Source organism: Amborella trichopoda, chromosome 8, assembly GCF_054954075.1.
Source record: "Amborella trichopoda isolate Santa Cruz 75 chromosome 8, AtrichopodaSantaCruz75HAP2 v2.0, whole genome shotgun sequence".
Lineage (NCBI taxonomy): Eukaryota > Viridiplantae > Streptophyta > Magnoliopsida > Amborellales > Amborellaceae > Amborella > Amborella trichopoda.
Window position 1 is genome coordinate 40,250,587 of NC_142343.1, and position 10,794 is coordinate 40,261,380.

General features: G+C 37.6%; 1 protein-coding gene and 1 pseudogene across 1 annotated transcript; both read right to left on the minus strand.

Moving 5' to 3' along the window:
* Nucleotides 1-3,103: 3,103 nt before the first annotated feature.
* Nucleotides 3,104-4,368, minus strand: LOC148781091 (flotillin-like protein 4 pseudogene; annotated as a pseudogene).
* Nucleotides 3,851-10,168, minus strand: LOC18433521 (flotillin-like protein 1). The gene is made up of 3 exons (XM_088874708.1): nt 9,770-10,168; nt 4,219-4,368; nt 3,851-4,129 (listed from the first exon to the last, which is right to left on the minus strand). The coding sequence occupies exons 1-3, from the start codon at nt 10,166-10,168 to the stop codon at nt 3,851-3,853; spliced, it is 828 nt and encodes a 275-aa protein (XP_088730834.1).
* Nucleotides 10,169-10,794: the final 626 nt, after the last annotated feature.

The window sequence follows — 10,794 nt, forward strand, 5'->3', positions numbered from 1 at the left end:
GGGGACCACCAAGTCCACCATTGTGATGTGTGTGGGGCTCACATAGGGGCCCCATGGTGGTACACTTCACTTAGTGGGGGTACTTTCGTATTTTCTAATCTTGTGAATCAAGGCAATCAATTAAATTGAAAATTTATGGAACATGTTTTGTAGAGATTTTGATTGAAACAAGAATAGAATGTCTTGTGTATCAAGATTGCTTGATTGAAAGAATAAGAAGTAAATATTTATCAAATGACAAAATATAAGTAATATTTTTTTATTAAACATTTGACGGGAATAAATTTAGGAAATAGAGGATAAAGTTCTAGCACTTTTCTTGATTCTTGATGATGGTTCGAATTTCTCACCTCACAAGTCTCTTTAGATCAACGGTAAAAATTTGATCCTACGAAATAAGGCAACCCTAAGGCATAAAAAAATCTATAAAAATGAATTCTCCTCCCTTACCAAATCTCTGCTCCTCTTTTCTCTTCTCTCTCTAAGATTTATTTTCTCTCTAAGATCCCTAAGGGGACCATTCCCCAACATAGCATATAGCTCTCTCTCCCAAGTTAGTCTAAAGGGCCATGCCCCAACCTAGCCTCTCAATCTCTCTAAAGTGGCATGTCTAAGGCTAGGATATCTTACATCTCTCTCTTGTGGGTTCTAAAAGGTGGCATGCCCAAGCTATGCTAGATGTGGATTTTTGTGGGTAGCAAAGGGAGGTGACACGCTTGGGGTTAGGATATCTTACATCTATTTCTTGTGGGTTCTAAAAGGTGGCATGCCCAAACTAGGCTAGATTTGGATTTTTGTGGGTAGCAAATGGGAGCATCTCTTAGCTAGTAGATTTCTCCATCTCTCTTTGATTTTTAAGCTCTCATCTCTCTAAAATCAATGGAGCTTTGCGTAAGACTAAGGCATAGAGGCCTTAGGTAGTTGGTTCTACATCGAGATACATATGCCTTTGATTTTAGTAGGAAAAATAAAAGATCGATCATAGATCTTGAGCATCATTAGAAAGAAGAGACTCATAGTGGGGTATATTAAGCCTGGTTGAGGTAATCGTCAGCCATTTTACTTCTTTAAATTTTATTTTTGTGTTGAGCTCTTATATTCCCATAAAACAATGAGTTAAGGTTTTGATTTAAACAATAGTAGCAAGTGAAAACCATGTTTCTCTTCTTTACTTTATTTGTTTCAAGAATTATTTATTTGTAATTGGACATTATGAGTGGTCTTACCAGTGTAAGAATACGGAAAAAAATAAATAAATAATAATTTATATACACAGTGTTTGAACATCCTAAAAAATCTCCAAGATAATCTTAAAAGCCTAAAAAACGATCTTAAAATGTGGAAAGTCATCCTAAGCATTAGAAAATAGGAAAGCCGACATAGATAGAAGCTTTTGAGATAAGTACGATAAAAAAAATACCAAATTTGAATGAAGATCTCGAAAAATTAGCCAGCAATATTTAGACACCAATTTTCATGGCTTCTGAAAAGTCTGCTCTCACATAGCTTTTACAAGCAAAAATCCTGGACGCGACTTTTCATGACATCGGCAATTGTTTTTGAAAACGCTAGATACCGTAGTGTCAAGATTTCTTAATCTGATTAACTCAAATGTTCCATAGAAATCCGTTAGGAATCATTCCCAACAGACTTCGGCAATTTTTTCTGAAAACGCCAAATACTGTGGTGCCAAGATTTCTTGACCTGATCAACTCAAATTTTCCTTATAAATCCAATAGGAATCATTCCCAACCGACTTTGAAGCGGTTCTGTTTTGGGTTATTCAAAGGACAACACATACTCTTAGATCAAGAGACTTAATCTTTAGAGAAAACCTATAATTAAAAGGCCTAACGCTCAAGATTCCTAAACTCCAAGAGAATAAAGCCTGAGCTTGCATCCTCTTAACCTTAGCCTAGAGCTTTAGAAGCCATAATCCTATATCTAATTTTACATTCAGAGAGTGAGCCTAACCATGATGGAGGAAGCATGCCAGTCTGCTCATGAACTGTGGTTAAGAGTGGTGGCAACATCTTATAAACCCCCGTCACCTGTTGAATGGCTGGTGGACGACCACCTGTGCTCGTGCTCAAAAGCATCGGGCCATCGCCATTGTCCGTCAAGGTCCACAGGCTGATCTTGGGGGCCAGCCCCTGTATAGCCCCTGCATTGATTCTTGCCATCTCTTGGTACACCCCCATGTTCACCATCATGTAATCTCTAAGTGCCCTGTAGTCCCCTCCTAGAGCCTCGAGCTTCACTTGATAAGATTGTGCATCTGCCAAAGCCATGAGCCATCTCTGCTTCCTTCTCTTTTGTGTATAGCTCAGCCTCAGCCTCAGCCTCTTGCTGTCGAGTGTACAAAGCTGCATCTGCAGCTGCCTTGCACCCTTCGGCCTCTTTCTCCCTCGAGTACTCTTTGATGCTCATAGAATTTGGCGTTGGCCTCTTGCACTTTAGTCTCGTAAGCTTCCACTTAATTGTGGAAGGTTTCGTACAGAGAGAGGGGGAGAAGGAGGGGAAGGGAGGGAAAGCTTGTCACTTAAAAGTACATGAAAATCAGAACCTCATCGCATTCGTGTTTTTAAGGCACTACAAATAGAAATGATGGAACTCACTAAAAAGCTCAAGGAAAAGTAAAGTGTTACATAATCTAAAAAAACATAAAGAAGGCCTTCAGATTAGCTTTGGAGATGACCTAATTGGATTCAATGGCACTAAAATGGAAACTGAGGGAAGATAATGTGGGTGCATTGAATGAGGTGTAGGCCTTAATAGCTCTTATGATGAGGATGAGTCTATAACTGCACACTCCCTTTGCACAAATCCTTCATGGGCATCCATAGCTATATGCATGCAAGCTTTAAAAGAAATAAGGGTGGATTACAACACTTGATTATATCTTGTTGATTGGTTCTTTCCTAATGTGTATGTTTGCTAAAGGTTGAGCTTGCTTGAGTTAGGATAGAACTTTTGACTTGGTGCCGCATTGATTGACTATGTGAGAGACTTACCCCCTAACAATTATTGTGAAAATTTAAGAAAATATTTAATGCATATTCATCAGAGGAGAAAGAAAATATACTTCTAATAAAACCTTCTCAATCTTTCTCTTTAATAATACCCCATGAAATATTATACAGACACCCAGTAATATTAACCAAAAAAATAATGAATGGCATATTCGCGAGCTAGAGGACCATAGGTTTTCCAATCTAAAGTTACTTTAGGTTTACATAGTTCAGTGGGGGGAATGGATGTAGAGATGCAGCGGAGCCTGCGAACAAAATATTGCTCAAAAATAACTTTAGTCCTTAGCCTTAAAAGAAGGCTACTCCCTTTCAGGGAGTGAGCCCAACCATGATGGAGGAAGCATGCCAGTCTGCTCATGAACTGTGGTTAAGAGTGGTGGCAACATCTTATAAACCCCTGCCACCTGTTGCATGGCTGATGCACCACCACCTGTGCTGATGCTCGAAAGCATCGGGCCATCGCCAATGCTCGTCGTGGTCCACAGGCTGATCTTGGGGGCGAGCCCCTGTATAGCCCCTGCATTGATCCTTGCCATCTCTTGGTACACCCCCATGTTCGCCATCATGTAGTCTCTCAGTGCTCTGTTGTCCCCTCCAAGAGCCTCGAGCAATCGCTTCACTTGATAAGATTGCGCATCTGCCAAAGCAATGAGACCCTCTGCTTCCTTCTTTTTTGTGTATAGCTCAGCCTCAGCCTCTTGCTGTGGAGTGTACAAAGCTGCATCTGCAGATGCCTTGCGGCCTTGGGCCTCTTTCTCCATCTCGTACAATCCAGCATCAAGTACTCGCTGACGGTCGTAGAATTTGGCGTTGGCCTCTTACACTTTAGTCTCATAAGCTACCGTTGCTTTGCTCAGCATCTCGGCCTTCATCTTCTCTGTTTGTGTCATTGCGTTGCGCTTCTCGAGCTCCATTTGCAGCTCTGCCTCTCGTATTGCGACTGCCTTGCCGGCCTCGACCTCCGCCACTTGTGCCTGTCGGGCCTTCTTAGCTGCAAGCATTGAGTTTGCTTCCGCCACCTCAGCCTCACGCTCATTCGCAAAGATCTTGATATCGGTCTTGACCTTAATTTCTTCCTTTTGGCCCTCTCCCTGCCTCTGAGTCGAGTATATTTTCGTCTCTGCATCGATTTTTGCTGCATTTTGGAGGGTTTGACCGTCGCGCTGATTTCTCCCTTCATCTTTGCCTCAGAAACATCAATGCGCGTTTGGTTGGCAGCCTCCATCTGTGTCTTTTGGCCAAGGTAAGAGAAGTATTCATGGCCGGGGACGTCGACGAGCTGTTTAACATTCGCATTGTATATGAGGAGCCCAAACTGGTTCAGCTCCAGCTGCACCTGTTACAAGAACATGCAAAAAAAATGAAAGAGAGGGAGAGTTTAAATATTTAAGGGTGGGTGCGGTTTGTATAGAGCCTAGGCTCTAAACAATCAAATTACACGTTTGTATAGAGCCTAGGATCTAAGCCCTACCTTCAAATAGTATAAATAAATGTGGTTTCAATACTGAAAATCTTTGCGATGGTCTTAAAGTTTTTTTCATTTTTATTTATAAAGTTTAAAGCTTCAAAATTATTGCAGACCTTTATAAACTTGAAAATCTTGAAAATTGGTGGTCCAAAAATGCGTTACAAAATTTACTGTTTACAAAACTTGAAATCCATTTTTTTTTCATATCCATGCATCTTGATATCGAGATGATCAATTTGAGGGTATTTACACATCAAAACAAAATTTTTGAGGTCGGCTTTAATTTAATTGTTTAGAGCCTCAGCTCTATAAAATTTTTTCCTCTTTTAAATAATGGTGCGGCTTGTATAGAGCCTAGGTTCTAAACAATCAAATTAAAGCCTACCTTCAAATAGTGTCGAGAAATGTGGTTTCACTACTGGAAATCTTTGTGATAGCCTTAAAATATGTTTTCATATTTATTTATAAAATTTAAAGCTTAAAAAATAATGTAGATCAACAGATCTATGAAAACTTGAAAATCTTGAAAATTGACGGTCCAAAAATGTATAACAAAATACATTATTTCCAAAACTTGAAATCCAAATTTTTCTCATGTCCATGCATCTTGAAGTCGAGATGATCAATTTGAAGATATTTGGGCATCAAAACAATATTTTTTAATGGAATTTTTGAGATAGGCTCAAATTTGATTGTTTAGAGCCTCGGCTCTATATAAACTTTTTCCTTTAAATAATAACAGGAAAAAAAAAAAAGAGAAAAAAAAGGTGAATAAATGGAGGACTGAGAATTGATTTAGGGAGAATAAATTAGAATTGATTTGTTTGTAGACCAATTCATAACCAAAGTTTATTTGGAATCACAAAACTAAACAGTCAGTTGTGTTCATCTTTTAGAATGAGCTCAAGACAAGCAAACTAGTGGGTGATCACTGCTCAAAAATTATTTTGGGACAAAAGAAGTAAACAAGATATTGTGGTCTTTGAAACATTGCAACAAGCCATTTTGAAGAAACCAATAGGTTGATCATGTCCAGCTTTTAATAATAAATAAATAAAATATTATATGTTTCCTGCGGGATCATATCTAAGACTCACTCCCTCCATAAAATTGTTTTTTAAGGCCATATAATATCCTCAACTAACATCAATTTCAAAAGGAAAATAAAAATGGGAAAATTATAGATACCTCTAAAATGAACTTGGTAGACATCTTCCCTCCAATTCATTTATTATCACACCCACAACCCAAACACTATTTTTTCTTGCTTTTACCCTAGTAAAAAAGTTTAGGACTACAATGTAATTCCCCTATCTCACTCTCTCTGACCGCTTTCTCTCTCTACTTGCCCTCTCTTTCTTTCGCTCTCTAGCCACTCTCTCTCTCTCACTCTGTCTCTACCCTCCCTCCCTCTCTCTCTACCACTCTTTCTCTATCTACCCTCTCTCTTTTTTTCACTCGCCCCCTGCCCTCTCTCTATTTCTCTTTCTACCTACTCTCTCTCTCTCTCTAAGAATAAAGATCAGGAGAGAGAGATTTCGGGAGAGGAAAAATGGACATTTGAGAGAGAGAGAGCAAAAAAAATAGGTTGAGAGAGTGAAATTTTAAAGAGAGAGGAACTTTTTATTTAAAAAAATAATTGTGTGACATTTTTTTTTTTTTGCTTGTAGTGGTTCTTTCATTGTATATATAATGATAATGGAATGGACTAATGTGTACTTTCTATCTTTGTTATATGCAATATATGCCTTTCAGTCTTGTTATATTTTACCCCAAGCCAAAGGGGGGACTAGGAGTTCGTGACATAGTGGATTTTATTATTGTAGGGATGATGAAATTAGCTTGGAGAATTCTGGTAAACCCTTCGTTTTTAATTGCTCGATTTTTTAAATATCGTTATTTCAAGAACTTTTCTATATGGGAGACCAAATACAAATACATTCATCTTATGCTTGAAAGAGTATTTAACTTGGGTTATCTCTTATGAAAGATAATGTTCGATTGGTTATTGGAGATGATCGAATGGTGGATTTCTGGGCAGACCCATAGTTATCAGAAAAATTAATATGGGATTCTTATGGTACGACTGTTCATTAGGAACTTGAGATCGTAAAGCCAAGTGTCACTAATCATATTGGAGGTTCTCCTCAGTGTTGGGTATTACCTTCACCTACATCAGGAAGTTTGTTTCAAATATGGCAAGAGGTTGAGAGGTTTAGCCTTCCATTACAACCACATAGGGATTTTCTGGTATAAATGCATTCAGCAAGTGGTTTGTTCTCGACTAAAGAGGCTTGCGGGTTTATTCGGGACAAAGGTACCTTTCAACTAATCTTCAGAACCTTGTGGTCATCAAAATGTCACCCCCGAGCAAAATGGTTTTCTTCGTTGGCTCTTTTGTTCCTTGTGACATTCTGTCTTTTGTTCCTTTGTGATTTCTCGCAGGCTATATAGAAGGTCTCTTGCATGGTGGTGTGGCAAGCGATTTATTTCTGGTTCTTCCATTCCTATGATGCTAAGAAGCTTGTTATCTTTCAAATTCAAATCTAATGGCTTCTTCAATATTTGGACTTCCATATTTTTCATAACTATTTAGCTTTTATGGGCAGAGCGTAATCGGAGGGTCTTCCAATCCAGATTAACCAGGAGGGAACAATTGCTTCAACAAATCATTTATCATGTTCAGAGTTAGCTTATGCTAAACCCTGGACATTTCATGTGTTAGAAAAAGCAATTATTGACAATCTCTAGTTCAATTGGTTTCAACAGAGAGCCAGTGTAATATTATGGTAATATGGTCATTTTCTAGCCCTAATCATTTCAAGCTTAACATTAATGGCACTTCCTTGCATAATCCAGGATGAGCAGGTCGGTGTGGCGTTATTAGAGATTGTGCTTGTGGCTTTATTACAACGTTCTCAAAACCTCTTGGGATCACTTCTAATAATTATACGGAGTTCGCTGCTCTTGAAGAAGGACTTATTCTAGCCATTCAGTTAAAGTGTTTACCTCTTCAGATTGAAAGTGATTCAACATTTCTCGTTAATGTTTTTCATGAACGTTGTCGTTCTCCTTGGAAGTTATTTACGATTGTAGTGAATTGTAGACAACGGCTCTTAAATCATGCATGGTCCATCACTCATGTTTTTTGAGAGGCCAACATGGTGGTTGATATTCTTGCAAAGAGGGCCACGTCTCGTTTACAAGCCATTGTTTGGCGTTCTCGTCCGCCGGACTGTATTTCTCTTGCTTTGCTTCATGATTTGTCATAGGTGCCTTGTTCTAAGGTTGTTAAAAAATGAGTTGTAATTTCATTTATTTTATGGTATTAATGAAAAATGGGCAGGCGACCTTCACCCCCGCTGACTTACCAAAAAAAATATATATTGTTACATTTTTCTGTCAAAGAGAAAGTACAATATTTCTATTGTGGCCTTTCCAAAAACTGGAACTTTGGAATTTTTTCTATTAAAGAGAGATTGGAAGAGAGAAATTTAGGAGAGAGAAAAAGATCTCTCCCAAAAAAGCCTATTTTTCTGCTTTCTCTCCCAATCTCTATTCGTAGAGAGAAAGAGCGAGTAGAGAGAGAAAAAGATCCAAAGGAGAGAGAAAGGGTAGGTAGAGAGAGTGAGATGACAGGTGGAGAGGGGTAGTATGAGAGGGTGGGTAGAGAGAGGGGGAGTAGAGAGAGCACAAGTATAGAGAGAGAAAGAGGGCGGGTAGAGAGTGAGAGAGGAGAAGTGCATTTTAGTTTTATAATTTTTTACTTTTTGACTAGGTAAAAATAAGAAAAACAATGTTTGAATTATGGGTGTGATACTAAAAGGATTGAGAGATGATGTCTTCATTTTAGATACCTATAATTTTTTTAATAAAAAATAAAACATTTAATAAAGAATTAAAGACCCCATATAAAACAATTAATGTCTGAAAATGGAGAAGAGATATCTAGTTCTGAGATGGTCAGTCAGAACTTATAACCCCAAAATACTCAAAGTGGATTCCTAAATTTTTGATGGAGAATATCGTGGAATAGGTATTTTGCAAAGGGGAGCAGATGTACAATGTACTCCTAGGGGAGCAAGCCAATGTACTAGCTGCCTCCTCACATGGTGACGTTGCTACTTAATCTTGTTGGCTTTGGTAGCGTCGCTTGCAATGTCTGGGTTGTGGAATATTTGATTATATTCCCTCAACACTTAAAAAGATGGTAGATTGGGAGCATATTGTTCATTTGCTCGGAGTATTTATATCCTTTGAACCTGTCTTCCAACATCAAAAAGAAAAATAAAAAAAAACAAATAGAGCCCCTATAAAACATAGCTTCATGAGATTGAACAGATACCATTCAATTTTTTGGCAGTTAGATATAAGTGATGTCAATAAAAAAAAAAGCTTTAGAAGTATCCAAAAAGTTTATATAAGGTTGCAACCTTAAAATGTAGAATTAAGTCCCACTTAATAAATCCATTATAAAGGGCTGTTTTGAGAAAAACCCTCTAATAGATCATTGGATATCAAGATGTATGTATATAAAAACAAAACATAAAAAACGTTTTGTCCCAAAATAGTGCATCTTGCAACATATTATCTAAATCATCCATTTTCAAGATTTTTATTTTTATAGAGCTCTACTTGATTTGAATCATTTTTTTTAAGTCAAAAATTGTATTATTAGAGATGAAAATGGATTCTAAGGCCATCCTATAAAATTTTCACACCAAAATTACATCTTCTGATAAATTTTGGTGGTGCACCTTACTTTTGATTGTCTAAGGTTGCACTAGACCGTGTCACAATATAACTATATTATGGGTGTAGTTTGCATAAGGTTGCAAACCTTAAACAAGTAAGGGGCATTCCTAAGCTTCGTGGTGAGATGATATCGAAGTCCTAGGATGATGTAAGAATCTATTTTTATTTTTAATTATAAAATTTTAAATTTCAAAAATAGTTCAAAACACGCACATTTATAAAATGCATGAAAATCTTGAAAATAGACGACCAGATAATGTGTTGCAAGATACACTATTTTGTATACTCAAATTATAATTTTTTCTTCATATGCATACATCTCAATGTCGAGATGATCAATCTTCATATGCATACATCTCGATGTTGAGATGATCAATTAGAGGAATACCAATTTCAAAACAATCTTTTACCACGGATTTTTTTGGTGCAACCTTATATAGGCTTTTTCCATTTGTTATTTTATAATAAAGAAAAACCTACGTCTGACAATTTTATGGAAACAACAAGAACTAACCTTCGCAAAGACCTCTTGTTTGAACTGCTTGGTGCCCCTGAAGATCTCCTCCATGGTCATGGAGGCGGCCAAAACCCTAGTCTCACCCTCGATGACTCCCTGAACCAGCTCATGAACATGATTCGAATTCTTATCATGGGGAGAGATGAGGCGTGCATAGCGGAGGAGAGCTTCCTCGTCTTCGACCTGAGGTCCGATTGTGAAGACCGCAGGGAGGACGAAGGGGAGCTTCTCCGCACTCATGGCCTGGACCTGGAAGGTGTAGGTCTCTGGGGAGACGTCGAACACGGTGCATGATTGCCCCGGAAGGACCCATGACTTCTTCGCAAGCTTGATATCGTCGATGCCATACCCCGTGATGGCAAGATACGCCGAGGCGCTAGCCACCTTGAACTTCATGGCTGTCTTCTACAAACAGAAGGGTGTAAGAATGTTGAAAAATATTGAGAGAGAGAGAGAGCGTGGAAAGGGTTACAAAGGCTTGGAAAAGGTTAAAGGTGCAGAGAGAGCTTGAAAAGGCTTTGTTGAAAAAAAAAGAAGCAAAATACAAAATGCTCTACTTATAATTGAAAATTATAAAAAAGATCGGTTAACCCGTTTTCTTTTATTTTTTTCAAAATAGTTTCTCGGTCTACCTAAATTTTGATGTTTTTTTTTAGTTTTTTAATTAGTAGGGAAGTACCTTAAACTTTGGAGCACTACCCTAGTAACGAAAAAACTAAAAGAAATTCTGGTTATTGATGGGCAATTTTGAAATTTTTTTTAAAAAAAAGTAGGTTGAACAACCTTATTTATAATTTCTGTTTATAAATAAAGCACTTTGTATTTTATCTAAAATTTTAAGATCCGTACATAAATCACTCAAATAAAAAAAAAAACTTATAGAACTTGGATAAGGATTAGGGGTTTAAAAGGACAGAGAGATTGGGTTATAAATTCTAATTAGAGAGATTGGGCTATAGATTCTAATGAGAGAGAGAGATTGGTTTACAAATTATAATAGGAAGTATTGAAGAAGTTGAAGG